This window comes from Danio rerio, chromosome 9, assembly GCF_052040795.2.
Source record: "Danio rerio strain M-AB ecotype USA chromosome 9, GRCz13ab, whole genome shotgun sequence".
NCBI classification, from domain to species: domain Eukaryota; kingdom Metazoa; phylum Chordata; class Actinopteri; order Cypriniformes; family Danionidae; genus Danio; species Danio rerio.
In genome coordinates this window covers 39304297-39332265 of record NC_141029.1, presented here as the reverse complement: position 1 = coordinate 39332265, position 27969 = coordinate 39304297, and the positions used below count along the sequence as shown (strand labels likewise).

Genomic DNA, 27969 nt, shown 5'->3' with positions numbered 1-27969 from the left:
ACATTGTGATGCAGGGATATTGATAATTCACATGAATCGTTCACAACGGAAATTCATTTACAAATGAATCAATCCCTCCGTTAGAATTAGTAGTGAAAGGGGGTGTGTTTCTGGACATGTGGATTAGACCAAATTCAACGGAGAGGGAGGAAAATACTTTGCATGCAATTCTTAATACAATCCATGCACACAAACACACACTCTTTGTTGGCAATGCCAGTGTGGTCACTTATCCACTGATGTAGACAAGTGATGTAAAATTACAATTTTCAAAATAAAAAATATATGTGCAAATATATGTGCATACTGACCACCGGGAAAATGCCCGATCATAAATATATGTACAGTATATATGTTTATATATCTATGGTTCCAGATGGCCAGTCTGCCATTGCACCTTGGTCCCACATTTATTTTAAAGGAGTGCTACCCTGTACCAAAATGGCGGCTCTACTGACTCATTCCTTCCAATAGGCAACAATAACGTAGGCAATAGCTAATGTAAATATCTATGGTTCGATTAACATCATTACGTCAGCATTTGATGCTAATTTTCTCCAGCATTTTGCACTACAACAGTTCATTTTCATCATGGCACCATATCTGGTTTTGGCCGTTTATTTTTAATTTTCTGACAAGTTCAAATGCAGTTAATTTATGATGCAGTGCATGCAAACAGTCGACGGTGGATACTAATTCTTTAGCAAAAAGCCACCACTGCTATTTCATTCACTAAATTTTCATTCATGCCCCTTGACAACTTAGAGTAACTGGATAAGAGCATAGTCCTTATTTCCCGCTCATATAAAAACTGTGCTCTCTTGCTTGAGCTTGCCTTTCTCATTTGTTTGTTGTCAAATACCTGACAGCTGCCATGTGTGCGTCCTGTCGCTAAATGTAGCGCAAAGTTCTACAAAGTGAAGTTTTATAAACTAATTTTGAGAGGATCACATGTTATGATTGATCACAGCTGGTCCTGCATCAACAATCATCGATAAACCAATCAGATGAATCCTAACCGTCAATAAATAGCCTAGTTTATCTTACCTCCATTATCTTAATTTTTGAAGAATCAGTATGCCAAACCTGCAAATAGTATCAAGTTATAGGTAATAGTTTGAATCGGTAATAGTTTGATTAGAGTGTTTACATGTCTGTACTGCGCTTCAGTTATGCGACTAAACAAGGAATACTTAATTCGATTTCTGTTTTGTTTGATTATGATTTTAGTTCTATTATGGTCAACAATAATCACAGTTTAAATAGTAGACTCTTAATTAAAGTTTTGTCTTACTCGGAGTATAGGTGTCTTTGTAAACATACTGATTCAGGCCTCTGTCCATGCATTCCCTGGGCACATCAGTGTGCAGATGGCTGTGTGATATTAACCGTGTGACACGGAGGCTTTCTGATTGATGGGTGTTTGAATAAGCATCCGCTGAGAGATACATGGTAAATCAGGATGAATATTCTGATTTCGCAGAGGAAAGCGTTTGTCGAAAGGCTGCTGAAGATGCCACAGTGTAATTTTGTATCATAATAGCAGGCAAACATTCCCCTCACTTGTCACTCATTGACTCTTGGATAAAAAAGCTATTTCATCTGTCTTGTTCAGACTGAGAATGGAGATCTCAGCCCCTTTAGAGCTATTGTTTGCAAGGTATTGAAAACTATAATTGTTGCACAGCAGATCTCGGCTACGGTGAGTCACTCGAATCAATCTCGAGCGTTCATCGCTGCACTCCACCAGTAACTGAGCGACAGCTTTTTTTTTTTTTTTTTTTGCTGCTAGACAAATGATATTTCTCAAGAAACTACATTTCATAAACACACACTACGTTTCATCCGTGACCCAGAAGTTCAGCTCTTTTGAATTATACAGCTTATCTGTGGATTCCATTCAGTGGTGTGTTACATAATTAAAGGGGCAGCGTGTAAATTCTGCTCCACGATTGACACCAAACTGAATTGCGAAAAATAGTCTTATTGTTTTGATTTCTTCCCATTTTGGCTCAAGGATTGCTGTAGTAGTCTATGAATTATTATTATAAAATGTGTAGAATTTCAAGAAAAATTGATTTAATGTACATCAAAAGTAACAAAGCTCATAGTGATTTGGGCAATGTTTTACAACAACAGTACATGAATAATGATGTATTAATATGTAAACTAAACATTACTTTATTCTGAATTAATAATGCATTAAGGCACGCACTAATCAGGAACTAACTTACTACTACTTAACTACAACATAATTTACAAGAGTTCATGTACAAATAATGACTACCTTAATTACTTTTTAGAACATGTTGTTAATTGATGTATTAATTAACATTTAACTCATGAGCTGTAAATGTATAATTATGTCATGACTTTACTTGAAGGGGCACATCACATCAACTCATCCATAACTACTGATGAACTCCTGTGTTTAAACTGTTGATGATGTTGACAACACTTTTCTATTCTGCGTAAACACACTAGACTGATTTTCATAAGGAGTTCATGAGTAGTTAGGAATGGGTTAATGATGATGTGCCCCTCCAAGTAGAAGTAAAGTCATGATAATTATACAGTAACATTTAATGAGTTCTTGATTGTTATTAAGCATAAATTAATGTGGTAATTAATACATTAATTAACAAGCAAGCATGTATTAACAAGCAATTAAGCTAGTCATTATTCACACATGAACTCATGTGACTCATGTTGTAGATAAAGTTAGTTCCTGATTAGCGCATAAATTAACTCATAATTAGTTCATAATGAAGCAATGTTTCATTTACCTATTAACACATTGTTAATTATGGACTGTTATTGTAAAGTGTTATCATGATTTGTTAGACTGGGGGCATGATACAAAGTTTTATTCATTATATATATTTTTTGTTCATTCATTGTTTATTTTTATTTTTCAAATATCTTAGAAGGTTTTAATTTACCCTTGCATAATACAAATAAATATAAAGTACTATAAAGTTTCAAATGAATATCTTTAAGTGTTCAGACTAAAAGATCAAGAGCAAACTACACAGATAGTACTTCTGAAAACAATAAGAGAACTGGTGATACGCACTAATTGTTGAAGTTCTTATCTGATGGGGTTTGTTGTTGTGTTCGCTTTGTTCTCATGCAAACTACAAGTACAGAAATCACACAGAAAATACTGTAGAGTGCATCCAATTATATGAAGATTTCATAACTCCTAAAGCGTTCCCAATATCGTATTCTATTTGCATCTGATGTACAGTTAGTGGTCAATGGATGTTTGAGGGTGAGACTACAAGTGCAGCCTTGGGGCTGTAGCAACCTATGATGCCATTCACTATCTGCTTATGTACAGTAAGTTTCTACAATTCAGCATTCAGAATTAGTATCGGTCGTCAGCTTTCACATCTGTAGTTTGCTTCATTTCATCTGGACCAAGGGCAATAAATGACACATTGTAGCATTTTCTGCCATCTTTGGGTCCTTTTCACACCACACTGATTGCTTTGGTCCGAACCAGTTGAAAAGTACAAAAATGCAGTCATGTGACAAAATCCACATCACTCATTGGCCAGATGTTGTTGAACATATTTCCTAAACTGCTTTTCGATTGGTCAAAATTCACGTGCGGGGTAAATGCCACACTCCTGCAAGTAAACTAACCGGCAAATACAAAATGACGCTTTAGACATAGTTTGTATACATCACTTTAGATAAGCTATACATTTAAAAAATGAAGCGCAGCTGTGACTGAAAAAACTATTTTTAATGCATCACAAACGGTGAAGGTGCATCACACGTCACTTCAGGTGGAAACGTGAATTAATTTAGCTAAACTGTGACATGGTCATCTTATGGAAATATTACCAACGATCCATCAGGTATTTTTTTTCTCTCTCCGTTTAAAATTATTGGCAAAGCGCTGTCAACAAATATTTTCCTTCACATTCCATAACGCACAGCACATCGGCCTACGGCAGCTGGATTAGTCCAAAAAGGTGCAGTACTTTTCCGATTGGGTCTGTTCTAGTTTGGATCATAATTTCATCACAAACAAACCACTCCAGGGTTCATTTAAAAGGTACGCTTTTTTGGTTTGCTTTTGGTGTGCACTCAAGTATGATTGCTACATTCACACCTGCCCAAACAAACCGCACCAAGAGGGAAAACAAACTCTAGTGCGATTCAACCATACTAAATAAGGCAGGTGTGAAAGCAAATAGAGCAAAAGTTGACTCAACTGAAAATAGTATAAGGCAACTTGCTGCAGAGCTGTTTTGAGTTGACTCAACTTTCAACCCAAGTACTGCACTTGGCTCGATTTAAGTTGAGTAAAAAATCAAGTAAGTAAAGTTGAGTCTTAAAATTTTAAGTTGCCAACTTTTTTACAGTGTATAAATCAGAACACTACAACAAAATATAAATTTACAAAACTAAGCAAACGATGCAAGTCATGAGGGAACACAAAGAAACAGTCTCACACTTCATCATATTTGTTAAATATTTGCAAGTAATATAATTTATCTGAATATTAGACATATTTGTATGAGAAAACACCTATTTGGAGCTTGAGAAGTACTGTGAATATGGTAAACACTGCTTTATTTACGGGTTGTATGTGTGCAGCACTAGTTTCAGTTTCTCTTTGTGTATTAACAATACAGACTACTGCTACATGGATGTTTGGAAAGACGCGTCGTCCCATACAAGCGCAGAATATGTTTCACTGTGTTCACATGCAGCTTGGAATTTAAGAATTTGGGACTTTGGGACATGTGGAGCTGCGCATCGATGGATTTTCTTTTCAGTGTTTGGACTTTTAGCAGTTAGCTAAACCACACTGAACTGAACTAAACTGAACTTCAACTCTGAAAACTAAACTGACATGGTTTCAGTTTAATAGAACTTATGTTAAGCTGCTTTGACACAATCTACAAGCACTATAGAAATAAAGATTAATTCATCTAAATATTTTACTGAATTTATAATTATACTGAATTTTTCAGGATCGGATGCAGCCAATGCGAGGTGACAGTCAGTCAACACAGTCAGTTTTTTTTTTGCTAGATCTTTGATGTTAGCTTGGTGGGTGTCCCAGACTTTAAAGCATGATGGATTCTAAGTGACTGTCAGTGATTTTGGAATTTATCATCTGGATACAAACAACAACAAAAAAATTCTGTCATACCATTCTTCTATGATGTTATTGTCATAGTTTTTTTGTGAACTATACATCTGCTGTATTAAAGAAACCCATCGTCCTTGCCCTTTATAAAAGTCTACACATGTTAACCTGAAGTGTTTCCTAAAGATATAATAACATCATGTTTTGTGCTTCTCAACATTTCTCATATTCTGTTCTTTAAGAATTCTAGAGATCATAAGAGGTTGTGCCTGTGCCTGTAAGATCAGCTGTGTTTTTATCTCAAAGATTAATGGTTAGCTCTCCTCAGCCTCTCAGCTCACGTAACCTTCTTCTTTGTTTGTTTTTTCCTCTGTAGACTCTGAATAAGAACAATCTCCTGCCAGACGAGAGGACAAACTACTTCCCTTCACCGCTTCAGCAGACCAACGTCTACACCACCACGTACTACCCCACAGGACTGGGCAAATACGACTACCGGCCGGACTCCTCACCCTCGCCCTGCAGAACCTATAACCACAGCTGAGACACGTACAGTGCACATCCTATCAGGAGCTCCTAAGGACGTCCGGACATCTCTTCCCAAAACCCTCCACTTTTCCGACCCAAACATTTCGCACTCGATGAGGTGCTCGTTCCAACATTCCAGCAGATTTTTTTCCCCCTAAGCTCCTTTCCCAAGGACCACGTCAACTAAGTCATGCCTTACGGTGTCTCCGATTGGGGGAAAGGTTTCAAACGGCACTTTTTAAAGATTGTGTAGCTGCACACTGACTTCATAAACCCAAGTCTTGATTGATCTCTGTAAAACTCTTGCTAATAGAAGGAGATTCTGCTGAAGCTACAGGCGGGAAGACCAAATTGCGGCGACATCCCTCCCGTGCAACAATATCCATTACAGGCATGCAATATGTCGCACCGTGGCAGTTCTTTTTCAAAACTAAAGGAAAAGAATAGACAAAAGAGTGCAATCAATTGTGACATTATTAGGTTTGGTGCGGACGGTGGATTCGTTTTACCTTTGGATGCAAATTTAAGGACTTCCCACTGACTTCCGACCTTTGAAGGGCAAATCTCTGACAAAAGAGGACGAGTTACGGGATCGATGTGTCTCCTGGGTGGATATGAGCTCACGATGAAAATACTGCTTAAAATAGGATGCTGTTCAGAAGCGATATATAGATTTTTCAGCACGTTAGGCAAGAAGAATGCTGTCATTCTTTCCCTGAAAACGCCTTTTGTACTTGCGAATGCATGGGATTTTGAGGAATATTGCACCAACGTGGAATATGCTTGAGTCTGAAGCAAACATGTTCTACTCTGTTACTGTACGTCCCGATGGTCATATTAAATATGGCTGGGTTCAAACCAAGACGGACTATATTTTATTATAAAAAAAGAGAAAAGACATATAGGAAATACTGATTAGCTTGGCACTTGTTTTCTATCGTTATATTAAAGAGGGAATTGTTCACCAGTTGTAGAATAGACGGACAATAGAGTTTATTTAAGATATCAGTTCAAACATACTGAACATTTCATATATTGTTTTTTATTATTGTTTCCAGATGACGTATCCCTAAACATTCGTCAGAGATATGAGCAAAGGCGTACACCAATGCATACGCATTATATATTCGTAAAATCTGAAAACAAATATCTGTTTTTTTCAACCCAGGCTCATTCTGAAAACGTACCTCTATATACATTTCTGGAGACCATCAAATATGTTCCAGGAGCTACATTTTTTTGTAGTTTTTGTTTTTGCGAATCCACCAGAGGCCGATGTGTATGCTTTTTCAGATCTCAAATTTCTCTCGCGAGTGCCATTTGAGCCTGGTGTTTTCTCTCATAAATCCACCAGAGCCCGCTGGTGACTGATTGTTTGACTGACTGAATTGACTGACCCACCCTCCTTCTTCCCTAAACCCAACCAATAGTATTTTATAAAGTACAGATTGACGCGCCCACCTACTTCCCTAGACCCAACCGACAGTTTTAAAAAGCATTCAGAAAAAGAAAAGCCTTCGTCTGATTTTTACCATGTTTTACCACATTCTCACTCTGTTATTTTTTTGTTTACTTTATTTTTTGGTTACAGTTTTTATCTTACTCGCTTTCTGGAACCTTTCTTCACCATACTCGAACCCCGTTATCGTGGTCATCTCTCTGCATGTCAAGTCCACCAACGTACATGGCATGATAACTGGACATACTGGTAACAGCGGGAAAGCTGTCCATATGGAGTTAAGCGGTTAGCTGGTAAGCACGAAAAGGAACGGCGTCATATCGCCCCGTAGCGTTCATAATAAAAGCGAAATGCAGCCATACGTACTTCTGGCTACATAATTCACGATCTCCAGAAATGTAAATAGGGCTACGATTTTAGTATGGGACTATGTTCTTTGGCTTCCTGGTGGAATTGCGCCCACATTCCAGATGCAGATGTACATCAGCTCTCGTTGGGATGTAGTATTTATGGTATGCTTGGTTCCTAAAGGGCATCGGAAACGACACTAAGCTGTTTTATCACGCCTGTTTAATGAATGCCATGCCAGCCATGTTTTTCACCAAGCATGAGTCCACTGGCTGTAAATTAGTCATGTCCCACACAAAGGTTAGTGTAATGTACATGTATATTGTAAAGCTAACATTGTTTTGTTTTTTTAAACGCCTTATAGTTGTAAAATAATATGTGCAGCAGCTGTGTAAATAAACCAACTGTAGGGATCATGTGGGGATGGAGCCTGTCAGTGTTCAGAGATTGAGTGAAATGCAGAGAGCCAACGCTGATCGATAACTTTAAAGATTATTCATTAGAGGCCCTACAAAAAGATTAGGGAGCGCTTTTATTTTTATTCTTATGTGCATAATTCATATGAATTTATTTTTTTTTACAGTTTGCATGACAAATTACACGTCTCTAATTGTTTTAAATGTTGTTGGCTCTTTTGTTATCTTAAAGATGTTCTGTTTGAATCTATATTTCCTTTTTTTTCTTCTTAATGTTAAGTTTTGTTGCTTGCATACCAAGTCTTTACAATGGAAAATGACACCATACTTTATGAACTTTGGTAACACTTTACAATAAAGTAGAATTTGTTATTGCATCTACTAACATGATCAAACAATACATTTATTATAGTATTTATTCAGATTAAGGTGTTCATTGTTAGTTCTTGGTGCATTGACCAATTATTAATTATATGCATTATTACATTCATTAACTTTGAATGTGAATAATGCATTAGTAAATGTTGAAATGTCGTTAATAAATGCTGTACAGGTATTGCTCATTCTTAGTTAATACATTAACTAATAAAACCTTATTGTAAAGTGTGACCAGAACTTTTCTTACAGAGGGGTCCAAAAGTCTAAGAGCATTACTACAAATGTTACTATTTTTGCATTTTTATTGTTATTATTTGATTAAATTTCAATCCTAAGTTATATTATAGATATAATTTGAATGAAAAAGTAAACAAAAGAAACCTTTTTCTATACATGGGTCAAAGACAGCTTGGCATACACATGCAATTAAATTGATAAAAGGTATTTAATATAGCATAAATGTAGTTTTATCATCATTCACACATGTATCCACGTACAAATTTAAAGTTTAATAATTTAAATGAATATAAATTCATCTTCAAGAATGTTGAGGCTCCACTAAATCCATACAAAAATTTTAATATATCATCAAATTCAAGTCAGTTCATCTTTATTTCTATAGTTCTTCTACCATGTAGATTGGGTCAAAGCAAATGATTCTTGCATGAAATATGCCTAAAAAAGATTACTGGGTATAAAAACTAGTTACACTGAATTGCTTTTTAATGGGTTTATATAGTAAATCAAGTTAAAATTGCATGATAGTCATACTTTTTTACACAGAAGAACATTTCTAGCAAAATGTCGGATGCATTAAGACAGAAGGAGTGTGTCCTACTGGTGGTTTGTCAAGCCTACTCACCTGTATGGAGCGCACTCATGCATCATAGTTATGTGATCCAATGTGTGTATGCTTTACTAAAAAGATAGGTCTTTAATCTAGTTTTGAACTGAGAGAGTGTGTCTGAGCCTTGGACATTATTAGGAAGTGTATTCCAGAGTTTAGGAGCCATTAATGAAAAGACTCGACCTCCTTTAGTAGTCTTTGCTACTCTAGGTATTACCAGAAGCCCTGAGTTTTGAGATCTTAAAGAGCAGGTTGGATTGTAGCAAGACATAAGGTTGGTTAGATAAACAGGAGCTAAATTATTTAAATCTTTATAAGTAATAAGCAATATTTTAAAATCAATACGAAACTTAACAGGCAGCCAGTGTAAGGAGGATAAAATTGGGGTGATATGATCATATTTTCTAGACCTGGGTAGAACTCAGGCTTCAGCATTTTGTACTAGCTGAAGTTTGTTAATAGAGGATGCTGGGCAGCCAGCAAATAGAGCATCACAGTAATCCAGCCTAGAAGTCATAAAAGCATGGACTAGCTTTTCTGCATCTGAGATGGATTGCATACTTGGTAACATATCGCTGTTTCTCAGATGGAAGACGGTGTTTTTTGTTTCATGGGAGATATGATTTTCAAAAGTTAGATAGCTGTCTAATATGACACCCGGATCTTTTACAGTAGAGCTAATGCTAAGTTTGTATCCCTCTACTTGTAGGTCGAGTTGTGAGATCTGCTGTGTACAGCATTTAGGCCCATTAAATAATAATTCTGTGAGAAGAAAATTGTTGGTCATCCAGTCTTTAACATCTTTAATACACTCAGTTAGACAGCTCAGATGCCTCATCAGGTTTAGTTGAAATAAATAATTGAGTATCATCTGCATAGCAGTGAAAGCTGATCCCATGTCTTCTAATAATGTTTCCCAGGGGTAGCTTGTATATTGTAAACAGCAAAGGGCCTAAAACTGATCCTTGATGCACCCCATACTTTACTGGGCTGACTTGCGAAAGCTGTCTGTTTATATTTACAAACTGGTAACAGTCGGTTAAGTATTACTTAAATAATTGTAGAGCCTGTCCCATGGAATTTAAGCAATTTATAATGATATCACATTCTAATGTATTGGGGGTTGGGGGTATGTATATTGTTTAAATACATCATAACAAACATAAATATTTCTGTCTTTTACTTGTTTAGAAATAATGACAAAATATCAGATTTGTTATCAAAATCAGCCTGAAGTAAATTATCCTGACTAAATTGACTTTTCAAAGGCTTTTTGGACTCCACTGTGCGCATGAACAGAAATAAAGAATAGGTAAGACTCTAAGCTCATATTGAAAGTTACAAGGTCAAACTAAATCCCCACATTCGCTCCTGTGTTCCTGAGCGGATAATATACGTTGGTCAAGTGCGGCTGCTCTGTGTAAGTGTGGTTTTGAAAGGGGTCTCTCTGCTATTGAACATGCATAAAGCCAGACCACGCAATGAGGAGCTCCATCCCTGCAAGGCTTGGTGCCCTTCTATGCAACTGACCTGGTGGTTAGATATGCGATGTAGACTGTAATCACTGCCTTTTAGACACTGTGAATTTTTGGTACTCTATATTTTTGTATATTGTACATTGTAAAAGATAATAAACCTTGATGCCAACCTGCTTTGACCCTGAGCCGTTTCGTCCTTCTCCCATCTACTCCCAGACTGCATCAATCTAGGTCACCCTGGCGGGAGTGAAAGGTAAGCGTTTTCAAATTGTCATGTTTTTCAATCCAATGTCAGGTCGGCTATCATACGCTACCATTTGGACGTGTTGGGATTTGCTTGGCAGGCTGAGGGAAATTGGAACTAAATGCTGACAACACTTGTGCACCTTTTTCCCTTCACAAAATCCCTCCTAAGAGACAAAATGGATGTTGGTCTTTGACATGATACAGTGTGTGTGCCCTTTTCACTCAAAACATGCAAGGCATAAATAATGAAGTTGGCAGTGCTGGTCTAAAATGTAGCCAGCAAGTGTGTGGAGTTTATTCACTGCTCGTTTTTAAAGAAGCCGCTCTGCAGTTTTGCATGAATGAAAGTCAATAGGAACCGGCAAAAGTGTCTTTTTTGAATGGATTTTGGGATGATCGATAAACCTAGTTTCAACAGTTTTGCCGTTGGTTCATTCAAAGGAGTAGTTCGCCCAAAATTCTGCAATTATCTGCTCACCCATGGGAAGTTTCAAACCAGGCTTTCTTCTGTGGAACACAAAAGGAGAAAATGGTTTTGGTTCACGTGGATGAAATCAATGGGAATGAATCTTTCTAGTTTTAAAAAAGTTTTACAGAAAAATGTTAGCGTCTTAAAGGGCACCTATGATGAAAATCATCTTTTGGAAGCTGTTTGAACAGAACTGTGTATAGTGTGTCCACAGTCATACTGGAGTAATAGAAACATAATAATTTTTTTTTTCTGACATTAAAATAGGATCCAAACCTCTCACATTTTGAGATTGACCGTAACGTGACAGGAGTGCGGTTTCCACGCCCACTGACTTGATTGACAGCCATGTATTAATATGTCTCCGTAATGGCGCATATAATCGTATCAATAAGACAGGACGTGCACAAAGAAACGGGGATTAAATGATCTGTTGAGCTCCCTGTGATCATCAATCATCATCAAATGTGATCAGGAATGAGCTTTACAAGTTTAATATGTTAAAACAGTGCATGTTTTTAACGAATTACAGCGATTTTTTCGTCTTTATTCTCACAGCTGCATGTCAGTACAATTATAAAAGACACTTCAATCCCGGGTTGCGGACGTTAAATCAGGTTTATTTTGTACATTAAAGAGCCCATATTATACATGAAATAGGGTCATATCTTGGTTGTAAGGGTCTCCAACAACAGTCTAATATGCATACAAGGTCAAAAAACATTTTCGTGGTCTTATAATCTGCATTTATTTTTACCTAATTATCCCAGCGACTCCCGTATGAATCGTCCAGTGATTCATTTGTTCCCAAACCCCTCCTTAGTGCGAAGCTAATCTGTGCTGATTGGACCAATGACAGTCTGTCGCGATTGGTCGACTGCCTTCAGTCAGAGTGAAAAGCCAAACAGCTAATCAGCAATATAAAAGTAATCACAGTGCATACACGCTCGATAGTGTAGGCGTGGATTTTAGCTGCCAGTGGGTGAATGTAAATACAGTCCATGGACTTGAAAATACAGACGGCTAACTATTTTATTGAGCAAAAACTCCAAAAACTGTCGAGGAGATCTCCTAGCTTCTCACTCTGCTCTTTTCACAGACACACACACACATATTGCACACACACACACACACGCACTTAACCCTGCTCCGGACGACAACCACACACAAACAGATACACACACTACTCCTCCTCCACGGAGCTCCGTAAACAAAGCAGCACGCGTCGCGTTTTAAACGTGGCTTTGCACCTGATATGAGAATAAAGCGAGTTAACCTGATACAGTACACGCGGTTACAAGTAACAAATCACAACTAAATACATTTGCAAGCTAGAGTAAACGAGGCAACTTTAATCGCACGTACTTACACTTGAGAAATGGAGGAAGAAAAATCCATCCTGACGTCCATCAGTAAGTTACTCTTTACTGATCCTTCCTTTAACAAACGCTGATGAAGTATTCTTTGTAGCATGTAGTTTGCAGAAGTTTCCAGTAGTTTCCAACTGCTTGGCTATTATGCTGAGGTTTCATCTTTGGGTAGAGACTCAATATATCCATCTGCAGTGTGACTTCAATCGACCGGCATGTTTGTGTGTGTGTGTGTGTGTTTGTGTGTGTGTGTGTGTGTGTGTGTGTGTGTGTGTGTGTGTGTGTGTCTGCGTTACTGCGTCAGAGGGCGGGGCCTCAGGTTTGAAATCTCCCGGGTTTGCGCGTGCACGTGAATAACTTGGTTTCATTCGTACGTCATGGCGAAACACCTAATGACTCGGTATCAAGGCGACTCGTTTGAAGCACTATGAGTCGACTCTTTTATAGATGAATCAACCGTTTTAAACACTGTACTCTTACAGATTTAAGCCTTAGCTGGATACTTTACTTCACTTATAGCTGTGTTACACACTACATGAAGGGAAATTTTCATTATAATTATAATTATAATTATAATTCATTTCAACATAATCGATATCCATACAGCAGAATAAAGTTATTACTGCAATATTTCTCACAAACGTTACATGAGATCTGCTTCCTTCATGTCTGTCACTGTGCTGTTTATCTGACGCTAACGAGACAGAAATTAAGGCACACTCTGACAGGCATGTGGGAATGGTGGGCAAGGAGACTTAGCATTAAAGGCCCAGGCAACAAAGACAGCTACATAGTGTTCAGAGCTAAAAATTCCAATATTCTGAAAGCTATAATAAATAATCTGATGGGTTTTTTTCTTTTTTTTGCTGAAACTTTACAGACACATTCTGGAGACACAAAACACATATTAAATCTTGAAAAAGGGGTGAAATAGGTGCCCTTTAGAAGTGGTTCTTTCACTTACGTCTTTTATTTTTGGTTTGAAAAAACTATTTTTAGTTATTAATAGAACAGAATTTTCTTCCTAATAATACATCACTTATTTCTATGAATGTGTTTAAGAATGGATGGATGTCGAGGTATACTTAAAGTGATAGTTCACCCCAAAATGAAATTTCTCACACACCTCAGTTTCCGTCTTTCTTTTTTTTTTTTTTTTTTTTTCAGGTTGTATAATAAAAGAATGTTGTTGCAATATTATTTTAAACTTATTTTAACCACTTTATAAAGAAATTAAAACATGTTGCAATCATCTATTTGTCCAGTGACATTTAAAAAGAAAATCATAATACAATGCTATATTAAGGAATAATTGAAGGTGATCCATTTTTTTTCTCTCAAAAGAACATGTCAGGTTCTAGCAAACACACATTATAGGCCTAGTTTTTTTTAAAAATCTGAGCATTTTTTGCCATTCTCCATTGTCAGGTAAAAGGTTTGGAAATTGGTGCTCTTTTATAAATGAAAATGACCCCATCATTTACTCACCCTCAAGCCATCATTGGTGTAGAAGATTTCTTTTTCGTCAGACAAACACAGAATGGGATGTTTTACATTTTATTTATGACATTTAATGGTTTTGGGTTTTGTTCTTGTTTTTAAAGCTTCCAAAAGCACATAAATCTGATCAACTAACCCTACGCCACCAGTAGGTTAACACATCTTAAGTGGATTAATGTGTTTTTTGATCACTTTATTTTGATGGTTTGTTTGTTAAATAGAAGTTACAGTACAACTAATTCTCATTAGATTATAAGTAAACTGTTAGGTTAGGTTTAAGGTTAGGGTTAGTGTTGACGTGCACTTGCATGTTTCTTATAGTCAGTTAAATGTTGAAGGAGCAGAATCAGCAGATATTAAGCAGACAGTCTACTAATACTCAAATGGACCATCAACATTTTAATTAGAAACCCAACATATGATGTATGACATTTATTTGCAGCAGAAAAGTAAAGTAATTTACTGTATAACAGCAAGCAAACTAGTTTTCATCCTCTTTGGTAAACAAACTGGGTTTTTAATGGTTCTTGTGCGTTATTTACAAGAGATTTAACTGTGAATGAGTCCTTCTAGTTGTCTAGAACATGGATTTGGAAAAATAAGACATACCTGAGATGGTTATGTGATGAAGTGGCTTGTTAGACTGCAGGTGTGCGTTATTTTTCAACATTAATTCAACAGAGTGGATTATTCAGCTTACACTGGGGTTACCTCATCTAATGACACTCTTCAGAGTGTTGCATTTTAAAACATTTGTCAGGTCTTGTATTACTGCTAGTCACAGTTAGGGCTTTTGTTGTTTTGATGTGATGTTTGACTGTTGTAGATGTGAAATATGTAAAATTATATCAAACACATGTCATTTAAGACCTGCCTGAAAAAAAATAGCTGTTAGTTTAACTTCAATTGTCTAACAAAGTCCATTAGCCAATCAGAATCAAGCTTTCAACATCCCTGTAGTATAAGTTTTACTCGTTTGGAATGACTTGAGAGTGAGTCAATAACTTTTTCTAGCCACACAGTGAATAATGTCATCTCTCCATTGCAAAACAATACATAACCTACTGTTCCTCAACAATAAAAAAAAGGTAAACTTATCTGAATCTGGCCTCTGAGTCTAGTGGGGCAGCACATTGAGACGGAAGGTGAAAGCTGGACCCCGCTGCGCTTCGGGAGGCCCTGCTCAACACACAACACTGCAATCATTTCAAAGTGTGTTTTATTGACGAGCAGCAGACTCCATCCATCAACCGCTCTCTGCTGACAGACCGCCACTGACAGATGAGCAGCGCTGTCCTCCCTTGAGTGCCCCGCGGGCGGCTGGCCAGGACTCAAGTGGATGCTGGAGGTACAGTCTGAATCTGTGGTGAGCGAGACTGATGCTTCTGTGGACGCTTCTGCAAACCTTGTGGAATCAATTTGTGCTTCTGTCAGCAGAGAGTGTTAACTGCAGAGCAAAATGCAACTGCTACACTTACCTGCTGTAAAGCGTTGACCTCTCGTGTGACAATTATATGACATAAATCTTTTTTTTTAATCTGATATATACACATTTGATGTCAGAGTTTGCTGGCGTGAAGTATTATGCTGTGTTCACACCAGACGAGGAAGAAGCGTCAAGCGCGATGTAAAGTCAATGCAAATGGGGGAATAGACTTCCTGCAGCGCGAATGACGAGAATAGCGCGGCGCGAATATGGAAGGCCAAATGAGTCAAATATACCTAAACGTAAATTGCGCGTGATTCAGACCACAGTTTCCGGTTTAAATGGGTCAATTTCATTGGCTGCATAATAACTGGGTAAAACATTTCTGTAAACCTGGGGTGTCACCTTTGCTACCAACATTTAGCATTATGAAACTTCCTACCTATTTATCTTTTCTGTTTTGTTATTTTCAAGCATTACGTCTATATTTTTACATATTTAATGAACAGTTATTATTTGTACTCCTTTTAGTAGTAGAAGACATTCATTACCAGTCTTTAAACTTACCATCAAAGAATACCGTAAAAGTCACCAAATAATTAACTTTAAGGAGAGGGAACCAATTACATTAAGGGTTCTTAATTAACAGGTTTAGGATATGGAGCATTAATAAACATCTTTGGAAAACATTGTGAGGTGTTTGTACTTAATTTTATGGCCAGCAAGAGGTGCTTGTTGCAATTGTTGTATGTGTGTGTGTGTGTATGTATGTATGTATGTATGTATGTATGTATGTATGTATGTATATATATATATATATATATATATATATATATATATATATATATATATATATATATATATATATATATATATATGTATGTATGTATGTATGTATGTATGTATATATATATATATATATATATATATATATATATATATATATATATATATATATATATATATATATTATTGTTATTATTATTTATTTATTAATTTTTTATTTTTTTTCCTTCAAAGATGCCTTTCAAAAATATCTTTCTTTCCTGATTGTGCAGTGAAAGTGAAATGTTCTACTAACTCATAACTCTACACAGTTATTTGGTGTGTTACCAAAAGATTTTAGGCCAATGACTTCATACATTATGATGACCAACACTCAAGGCTTAATTCTAATATCTCAGAAGCTTTGAATATAGGCTAAATATGATGTGATACGCGGTGGCCAAGCGAAAACTTTATTTTTTTTAACAAATGAAAAGACTCATAAGAAGCTTGTGAAAGTATCCTATAAGAATCTTACTTTTAAAAATGTCCATAGCGCCCCTTCCTTCAAGATTTTTTCTGTTTAAATTGTTATGAATTAAATTACAAATCCTTAATCAAAAAGAAGTTTATTCAAAAACGTAACAAGATAACAGGGATGAAAAACATAAGTGCCCCTGTGCTCTCTCTCCCCAATATATAAACCAAAACACAAACCCCTGAGAATTAACAAGAAAAGTATTATTTATTTACAGAAAATAAGGTGCAAAATAACATCTGGAGGGGTTAAAATATGACAATAAGCCAAACAAACTAAATTAGAGAAAACTTCCCTGGAAAATAAATAAGAAAATAATGAACAGCACCAAACTTCCTCACCATGCTCTAAGAGGAAGACAGAAAACCGGATTTCTCTGGTTTAAATGTAAAACTTCACATTGGCATCTCACAAAATGCCAATAAGAGACATCAGTAACAATTTCATTGTTCAAAATAGCAACATCTCCACAAAGAATAATCTGCGGGGAATCGAGAGCGAGTGGGGAGCCAATGAATACACGTTAAAACACATAGTGTTTTAAATGCCGCCGCCAATCCAAGGGCCAGCCACCATCCGCCGTAATCCACTGCACCTGCGAATAATTGAGAAAAAAAGACAAACACCACACACACTATAACTACTCGTAACAAAGTTCACAATGTCTAAAACGCCCAGCAGATGCACAATTTCAGAGCTGAGAATATTAAGTTTGTAAAGCCTGTCCTGGCTCACTGTGGTAAAATTGCACCCAGACACATCCTACTACTACTGCACGTCCTGCTATAAGACGCATGATCTCTGTGAAGAACACAGTGGGACACATCCAATAAACATCACTCAAATGATGTTTGTGAGCAAAGCTGAAATTGTTTTGGTGTTTGGGCTCCAAGGGGACACCTGGAGAGACTGTTTGCATGCTTACAAGATGAGCAAAGCACAGTCTGAGTGGATCTCAGAGCCATAAACAGCTCTCCTTAACCGCACAGAAAACCCTCTTTATTCTCGGAGGAAACCAGACGCTCTGCGAACTGAAATAACAGATGCTCTGATATGATTGATATCATCTGCAACCAGATGTCATTGATCGCATCTCTTCCGCATACAGGAAACTTAAACAAGGATGAGCTCACAAAACCTGTCATATTCCAGAGGAACAAAAAGAAAAATGAGTGTTTGCTTGAAAAGCATTTTAGAACTATTTTTCTCATTGTGACACTTTTATTGTTACACTACTTGTGCATTTAGGAAGTAGTGACTTGATATGTGTTCACATATGCTGTACTGTTAGCAGTATTGTCAAATACATGCAAAATGAAGTAGACTCAATGCATTCATGTTCATATTTCAGGAAGCTCAAAGACTGAAGGTGTTATTGTTGTGAACTGAATCTATAAACTATAATAAGATTGTTTGCGGTAGTCTGAAACAATAAGGCCGTACTCACACTAGGTACAGTTGCCTCGAACCGGGCCAAAGCACGCTTGTCCCCCCTCCCGTCTCCCCTGACGGCCCGCACTCACACCACAAATGGGCCTCGGCACGCTTACGTCATCGCTGCTGCGCTGTTCAGTGACAAACGCTCTCTCACTCAGCAGCACAGTGGAGATTTCTCTAGTTATATCGTTTCAGTCGTTTATTATGCAGTGACATGCAGTCAAATATTTTGCCGAACAGTGCTTAGGGATGCGGTGACATGCAGTCAGATATTTCGCCGAACAGATCCGCCACCATAAATTACGGCAGTTTGCGTTCACTGAACAGTAAGAATGATTAATAAATCAATATGAAACAGCCCCTTAAAAGTCACGTCTTTCGGGCTTTGGCGCGTTTTGCACTCACACACAAGCGTACCGTGCCAAAGCCCAAGTGAACCGCGCTCAGGCACACCTCTACCAACCGGGCCAGGGCTTGCCAAGTGAACCATGCTTGAGCCCGATTCAGCGCACTCACACTTCTCAAATGATCTGGGAAACGGGCCTGGGCACGGTACGGATGGCATAGTGTGAGTAGGCCCTAAGATGTAAAAAATTGATGTCACTCCCTCAACATTTGTTAAAATTAGCAAACTTCATTTTCATTCATTCATTTTCCTTCCGCTTAGTCCCTTTATTCATAAGGAGTCGCCACAGCAGAATGAACCACCAACTATTTCAGTATGTTTTACACAGCGGATGCCCTTCCAGCTGCAACCCAGTACTGGGAAACATCCATACACATACACAACGGCCAATTTTAGTTTATTCAGTTCACCTATACCTCATGTCTTTGGACTGTAGGGGAGCACTCGGAGAAAACCCACGCCAACACTGGAAGAACAATTTATCCACTCATAAATTGGACGTTCATGGACCTGAGTATACATTCTATAAAATAAACATCGTTGGACATAACTGAGGCATAAAATTTCAGGTTTGTTGAACAAAACACAGATCACCTATACTGAATATATCATGATTATTTTTTTTAATCAAGTTTTTGCAATACAATGTGCAGATGAATCACACGATGGGAAAAAAATAAGATTTTTTTTTTGCAATCAGTTGTCACATCCAGTATTCCAGTCTGCTCCTCTTCTCAAAGTCATTTCAGTGGTTCAGATATGACTGAGCAATGTGTTTACCTTTTTTTTTTTTTTGGACGTGACATTAAAGAATGGGTGGGTGGCCATAATTGGTCAGTGATAAAGGGTCCTTTTGCCTCCAGTGTATTCACATTAATGAAAGCAGGAGCAGGCCAAATGATGTTAAATTACCTCACTAAGCCAATACGCTTTGGAGCTAAATGGAGCTTCTATTATATGCTCTGCCCAGAGAAAATGAATAGGACAAAAATCAAACCCAGAATCCCATTATACACATAAAAAACTCTATTTGACCATCCTCCACTTATTGGGCCAATTATTTAACAAAACTTTACTGTTTTATTTGAAATACTTGATCCTGATTTTGTAAAACCCTAAAAATCTATTGTTTGTGACTAGAACAGTTCTGGCGTACATTTTTCAAGAAAGAAAAGTTTCATTATAAGAAGAGGTGGCATTTACTCTCAGCAAAAACTTTATTCAAACATGTGTGATTAAAATTGTTTGAGAACGCTTCTGCACATCAGCGAACGAGAGGAACAAGTGACATGTGAATTTATTTTATAGCCTGACGGCTTTCCTATCAGGAAACACACTGCAAGCTTTTCTTTTCGAATCTGTGAAGTATAAATTGCTCAGAACATTTTGAAAGCCCCCAAAAAGAAAGAAAACAGTCCTAACAAGAAACTTTAAAACAAGAGAAAAGGGAGACAGATAGCAGAACATCAGTCAGTGTTTAAATGAAGCTGGCTCCTTGTGAAAGTCCCTTCAGGAAATGTGCTGTGTGTGTCTGGGATGCTGCTGAATGCATTTTTGTCTGAAGCCTGAACATCTGCTCCTTTAATAGGTAGTGGTATATTTTGGCCAGAATGTGATTCCAGGGGCAAACCACGAGATGAGACTGAAGTCAACAGAACTCATTGGGCTCTATTTTAACAATCTAGGCGCAAAGTCTAAAGCGGTAGGGAGCAAAAGCATTAAGGGCATGTCTGAACCCATTTTTGCTATCTTAAGGATGGAAAAATACACTTTGCGCCCTGGCACATGATCTAACAGGGTTGTGCACATTTTCTTAATGAGTTATGGGTGTGTTTTTGAGATTAACGTGCATTAAATCAACCAGAGTCTCATCTCCCATTCAAATCAAATTAAATAAATTAATACTTGTTTAAAAATCACTGTAACTCACCAATACCTGTTGTCTGGTCCGGCAGGTGTCTGTTTCATATCCAGTAAGTCACTCAGGATAATGAGCTGCATGATGAATTATGAATTGACATCTCACAGGTGCTCCAGAGGTACGGGTGAACAGCTGTTTGGCAGCTCCGCTCTGCACTTCAGCAAGGACAGGTTAATGGTGCCACTGACCTCTGACATCTCCAGCCATTTCCATTCAGCACTCTTACGACTGAGCAGATCAGAGTCATCAGTCCTGACCCGCTGGGCTTCATCCAACTCATATAGATCAGCACTGCTGCCTGACCAGTAAAACAATAACCAGATGTCCATTAGACACGCTGTTACACATGCAGCGCTTCAGCCTCCCAGACCACCAAGCAGAAGGAGCTGCATGCAAAATGTTTGAATTAGGAATTCATATGTCTACGGTTTCCATTGATTGATTGTGTTTTGAGTTAAAAATCAGATAAGTGATTAATCATTACGCTTAATTATGCAAGATGTGTCTTCTTCAGTAACACATTGTCATACGTGCAAATGATAATGAAAAATAAGCATCCTAACCCAAAGCAAAATAGATTAGGAAAGGTCCCGTGAAAATGTTTCGATGTCAGTTTAGATGTTAGTTGTTAGATGTTTAGATCTTAGTATCAGCTCCAAAAAAGTGACAAATCTGTGTTTAGAAGATATAAACCTCAAATAAACATCCAAATCTTGCCGTTTGTGACCTCAACAATCAATTTATGTTAAATCTACTTCATTTTGTAAAAACAATTATGTTAACTTAATTGATTTGTGTCAGGACAACTTTAAACAATTGTGTGGAACCCAGCCTTTTTTACATCGAATGAATGATTTGCATGTCAGCTGTATGTGCACATTGCCAGCCCAATGTCACCATGCACATTATGCATATTAAATCTTTGCCAATCAGCCACAAACTGCTTACATAGATTTATAATGGGCCCTTGCTGGGTTTCATATACAGGTTGTATTTAGTGATACGGTACGGTACAGTACGGCTTATTATGGGACATTTATCAGGCTAGCATTTCCACTGCCAAAAGGGTATCAGAAGGGGTGTATAACAGAAAGTTTCAGTCAACATCATTCTCGCTCATGTCAAATGTCAAAGTAAAGCTGTACAGGAAGTTAATTTATCATATGAGAAGCACTTCTTACAAAACAGATGCTTTATACACAAATACTTGTGTGTAATTGTTCATTACCTTTCTATGAACATGATTTGATTATAACTGCAGATCAATGACCTACTGAGCCTACTGTAACGTCTGCAACTATATAAAATAAATAAATGCAACATGTATGAACACATACAGACTCTAACAGTTTCTGAAATGTTACTAAATTACAGAAAAATGACGCACAACATACATTTAGTCCTTATTTGGGTTCAAAAACAACACGCAACATATAGCCCACAGTTAGTGCAAACCTTTCATCTGTATCTTTAATCTTCACCAGCACATGTAACCTCTTTTTAAAAGTAATTGTTATTCTGAGTTCAAAATGGTCCAAAAGGTGATGATAATAGTTATGGCAGTTTGTTTATGTTTTAGGTTGCTGAAAAAGGATCATTTGCTCTTTTGTAATTTCCCGGCTTCTGCTTCACTTCACGCTCGCATTTAACCATTTCTGATAGAATCGGATGTCAGAAGCACTTCAGTTATTTCTATTATTACTATTATTATTATTATACTATTTATTATTTTAGTTATTATCATCAACTCAAGAAGTTCGTTATTTCAAATATAGACGTGTGGCGAGTGCATGCAAGCTCTCTGGAGAAAGTGAATAACCAGCCAAATTTCACAAGAAAATGTAAGTATTTTCCGTTTTGCCAGTTTAGTGGCTAATTTTGAGTTCGTACGAGTTCAATCGTAAATCAACAGGACACGGCAGATTTTGTTCTTCTTGGCTTCGTGGCTGTTCATCAAGATGACAACAAGGTCTCAGACATCAAGGTTTGAGATCGGGTTGACCATGGCATGCTAATTTATGTGCAGTTTATAGTATTACGGTATAATGTATTTAAAAATGCTCATACTCCTGGCTTGTTCCACACGCTAGTGATGCTTCTCTGTAAACCATTAGCAGTCAGCTGCGCATGTAGCTCTGCCTTCTGGTACAATTTTGTCATGCTAGGTATCTTTTACAAATAGTACCCAAAAAGTGGTAGGGTACGGTTTGCTTTTTAGTACCTTTTGACAGCGGAAACAGTCATAAAAGCTTCCCTAACCATACAGTACCATACCACTCAGTGGAAACAGGCTATTATGGGTCACAACATCTATATCTATAAGCTAACATACTTGTTTCTTTGGGTTAAATTTTTACAGTAACCTCCTATATAAAAATATTACATGTAACCCACTAAAGTAGAGAAAATTGGGGAAAGTATCAAATAATACAGCAATGCTCCAAAAATCATAACCTTTTGAACAGAAATCCACAAGTAAAACAGGAAAAAGCAACAGTGTGGCTCCTCAGTCTTCTGTTCTCCCTCTTTGAAAAGATAAAATTAATTTATTTTGTCATTTGTTATGAATTTAAATATAAATGTTCTGTGGTTGAGAGACACTGTGGCTCAGTGATTAGCACTGTCACCTCACACCAAGAGTCTTAGTTAGGTCAGCTGGCATTTCTGTGTGGAGTTTGCATGTTCTCCCCAAGTTCACCTGGATTTTTTCCCGGTGCTCTGGTTTCCCTCCACAGTCCAAAGACATGCGGTATAGGTGAATTGAAGGGATTAAATTGGCCGTAGTGTATGTGTATGAATGGGTGTGTGTGGATGTTTCCTAGTGCTGGGTTGTGGCTAGAAGGGCATTCGCTTAGTAAAACATGTACTGGATAAGTTGGTGGTTCATTCCACTGTGGCGACCCCTAATGAATAAAAGGACTCAGATTTGAAACAATTTAAGAGAGATTATATTTTCATTTTTGGATGAACTATCCTTTTAATATTTATCTGTTTCAATTTCTAATTAAGAGACAACAGCACATGAGGCTTTGTGCTACACAGTTTATTTTTATCAAACAGTAAAATTGCCCATTCGCACGGCCAAGACAAGCTGTCTGTGACTGAGAGTTTGAGGAAAGGACTGATGGGATGTTGTTCTGCTCCACTTCACAAGAGGAAAGGAAATTTTAGAATAACATGACAGCCATTTATGACTCAGCTCATTCCACTTCTGTGTCAACACTCCATTTCTACACCGTTGCACATGCGTAGAGCTTTCCAGTTCCAATCTCAACAAGTGTTTACATCCTCCTGTCCACTCCATTAGTCAGAAAAAGGTCAACATCACCCCTGTAAAGCCTGAAATTCCATTCAGATCAAGCTTGGTTGGATAAATTAAGACTATTCCACAAAGACTTTAAAGTCTGATTGAGCCATTAATCATAAAAGGCAATGTTTATATATGAATAACAGCCTAAAGATAATCTGTTCATTATTGTCGTTTCTTTGGAAGATTTGTATTAAACTGCTCAGTTCAAATGGCTTTATTACTGTTATCTTTTTTTGAGTGAATAGACTTCCAGTGGAGAGGCAGAAATATCTCAGAATTGATTTTTTTAAACTAATTTCACATGAGCAGGAATCAATGATGACAGAATTTTCACTTTGGCTGAACTAAGCTTTTAATATTCAGCAATATAATACTTCAGACTACACTGACTATCATTTGAGAACAAAAACTGATGATGGCATCTTCCATACAGCTGCTTTATAGTGGAAAATTTGCTACATCTGCACTGTTATTGAACTGAACTGAATCAACATTAACTTAAGATTATTCAACACTGTTTAGTTGTTTGTTAATGAACAACTTATAATTGATTAACTTTAGCGTTTTTTTTTTTTATCAATGTTAGTTACAGGATTAATGCCATAATGAATTAAAGCTCCAAACTCTATTTTTATTGAGGATTAAACAGAAATTTAGATCTTGATTCACATTTCCAAATAATGACCAAGAAATGTGTCTAATTTATGCAATATTTGTTGCATTGTTGACCAGCGGGTCTCCATAGCGCATGGTGTTTGGGCTTCAAAACAGTGAACCATTTTGAAAAGCAGTTGGTTCTATTGATTCAAAGCTTTGAAATCCTTTGAATAATGATGCTATTTTCTTTTTAGTGTTGTTTATGCAAATGTATGTTTTCATATACTGTGATTTTTCCACTCAAAGTTAAAGCGTTTTACATCCATGGCATGGCTGTTTAAGAAATTTGTCAACAAAGCATATAATATGACATGACAGAATCATGAAAAATATAATATATGTTTACTTAAATCCAAAAAGCAAGCATACGTTTTTCTTTTCCATTTTTTCCACCTCTAAATTTGACATTTACAGTAAGTCAGTGATACTTAATAAGTTTGTTGTCCTCAGTGGGGTAATTTGTCTTGGACCATAGGCTCTCATTTGCATACACTGAACAAAACAGACATAACACAAATTAACACAAATATTTAAGGAAAAAAGATATCTTTAAAAGTCTAATTGATGTAGGTAAAAAAAAAAAAAAAGTTTTCTTAAAACGATTGTATCTGCACACAGGCAGCCTGTTTTGTGTACCGGTAGGGAGTAACTCAGGTTTGTTGCCGGGGGGGTTCAGGTGATTCGAAATACCCACCACTTAGGTCCAGAATTTGTCCCATACATGAGTTCATTTGTCCTGTTTTGACTGCTATACCAAAATAAATTGTGAAAATAACACATTTGAAAAATGCTTTAAGACCAAGCAGAATCCTGTCAGTACAGATTTTCAGACACTGAATTTGGGAATTTTGGTGCTAAATTTGGCATCCGAAATTCTGACTGAGCAATGTACATGATATTTCTGGGAGACATTTTGTTTATAATGGAATTACCAACCTACATCACACATGACGTCACACGGGTTCCAGGTTGCAAAAAACGACCGTTTGCAATAGCAAATATGTCGTGTTGTGCGGTAGGATGCCAAATTCGATATGGTGAATTAAACTGCGGAAACTGAATGCTTAGAATGAAATGTAAAAATCTAATTTCACAAACCCTGCCATACAGGTGCAGTTCTCTGTCAGAATGCAGTTGTTTTCCTCGTTGATGATTACCCAGGCCTTGTATAGTTCCATCTTCTTTCCTTGTGTTTGGCTAGGCAGAACCTCAGTTTTTAGTACTACGAAGTTTTGAATCTGGTAATCATGGAACATTATTTCTTGCACATGACCTCACAGAACAAAATTGTAGGCATTCAAAAGACTTGTAGGCTTTTAACTTCTCACTTGTAAAATCACTTGGTGTTTCAATGATATAGTTGTATATTTGGGGCTGGATGCTTAGCCATTTCGTCTTATCTAATATCCATTGGGAGGGTGCTTTTGCAAATGAACCTGTCAGACAAACTAAATAACTGTGCTTATCACTGGGTGACAAGCTGTTTTAATATGCTGAAAGCATTATGTATATTATATATATATATATATGTATGTGTGTGTGTGTGTGTGTGTGTGTATATACACACACACACACATATATATATATATATATATATATATATATATATATATATATATATATATATATACATATACACACACACACACACACACACACATATATATATATATATATATATATATATAATATGTAATCAAAATAATTTATCTCTAAGACAACAACAAACTCTGTACCGCATCAGATGTCATTTCTTGCTGTAAATGCTAGAGCTTACGGTACAAACCGCTAATTCGTCTATTGGTTGACTAACTGGTCAAAATCAACAGAACTGATCTGAATAATGACATTTTTAAAGAGCAGTTTCATAGCAGAATTTAAATTTGCCTCATTTTTGATGAAGTTTGCATCACTGGTTCTGTTATTATCCCATTTATTACCACGAATCAGCGTTTGAAACTGTATAAACAGTATAAAGCGATATATAAATAAAGATGACTCTGCTTGATCTGACACACATGATTAATGTGCACATTAAATCAGCAAGTGCTTCATGGGAGTTTATCCTGCCAGTTGTTCTACTGGAACGCACATATCCAGTCTGCTTTACCTCCAGTCAGTGTCCTTCACCAGCAGAGCATGCCTGTCAGAGCAGAGGTGTTGTGGGATTAAAACAAGAGGAGTGCGTGATCAAAGAGTCCGTCACTTTTCCTGACCGCTGCGTTTCCGCTTGCCTGGATCTCTTAATTGCTTGAAGTCTCGAGACATGCTGCTTTGGTTTAGCCACGTCTCTGCACATTAGAGCTGCACAACTGAATCCAAACACGCCGTCTGCTCGCTGCATGGCCCGTCTGTTCCTGGAAGCAAACTGACTCACCTTGATGAGGACCAAGCCAAGTAGAGTCCCCATCCAAACATGCTCTCTGATTATCATCAAGCTCCATTATGTTTGCTTGGACTATGCTATTGATTTACTCAAAGTGTGGGTTCCGCGCCTTCCTTCTCGTTCAGTGGGCTATCGCAGTCGGGCCTGGAGCGAGACGGCTGGTAATGCCTCTGTGACCATGTTGCGCACATCCCTGCCAGCCATCTGCTGCTCACCGCAATCATGTTTCCTTTAAGTAACTGCAACACACACACACAGAAATCTTAGCAATTGTAATATTTAAATCATTTTTTTGGCAAGTAAATTTACATAGACTTTAAATATTGTTTTGAATTACAACTAATTTATAACCTTTAAATATTCCACTGCCCATTCGTTAAAATATAAAAATATAATGTATACATACACACACACACACACACACACACACACACACACACACTTACCCACATATATATAAACCAACACAATCTCACGGTAATTTGTAACTTTTTGATTTATTGGCTGAATCGTATGAATTTATACGTTCAAATTCGTACAATTTAGTACAATTTGCTTATCACCCAATGACGGTTGGGTTTAGGGGTGGGGTTAGGTGCCACACCTCCTTTTTAAAATCGTACAATTTCGCACGACTAAACTCGTACGAATTTGTACGAATTAGCCACTAAACTGACAAAACATAAAATACGTAAGTTTCCTTGTGAGATGAGTCTGGCAAAAACTGGTGTCTTTTTTTAATCATCTGGACCTAAGTGTAAGTAATATTTATTTATTAAATAAAATGTGTATTTTATTTAGTTTTTTTTTTTGTATCTCACATAAATTGCCTTATTTGGGTATAATAATACATTTCTTTGTAGCTAAAAATTTGGAGTTCCCCTCTTATTTAAAACAATTTACATGGACATTAAAAATTGTATTGAATTGTAATTATTTTATTAATCGATAATTGAGGGCAGGGTTGCAAG

The 27969-nt window shown here is 37.0% G+C and overlaps 1 protein-coding gene and 1 long non-coding RNA gene across 4 annotated transcripts in view; one reads left to right on the top strand and one right to left on the bottom strand.

Annotated features, from left to right (window-relative positions):
- Positions 1-10741, top strand: part of sema5ba (sema domain, seven thrombospondin repeats (type 1 and type 1-like), transmembrane domain (TM) and short cytoplasmic domain, (semaphorin) 5Ba) — a 273670-nt gene extending 262929 nt beyond the window's left edge. For all 3 annotated transcript variants that reach the window (XM_087268166.1, XM_087268164.1, XM_087268165.1), the window contains one exon: positions 5490-10741. In XM_087268166.1, the coding sequence (XP_087124292.1) occupies positions 5490-5657 (168 nt within the window). In that variant the 3' untranslated portion in view covers positions 5658-10741. The remainder of the gene's footprint in view (positions 1-5489) is intronic.
- Positions 10742-15354: 4613 nt separating this feature from the next.
- Positions 15355-15841, bottom strand: LOC141376176 (uncharacterized). The gene is made up of 2 exons (XR_015499733.1): positions 15631-15841; positions 15355-15557 (listed from the first exon to the last, which is right to left on the bottom strand). It is a non-coding gene; the product is annotated as an uncharacterized LOC141376176 (long non-coding RNA).
- Positions 15842-27969: the final 12128 nt, after the last annotated feature.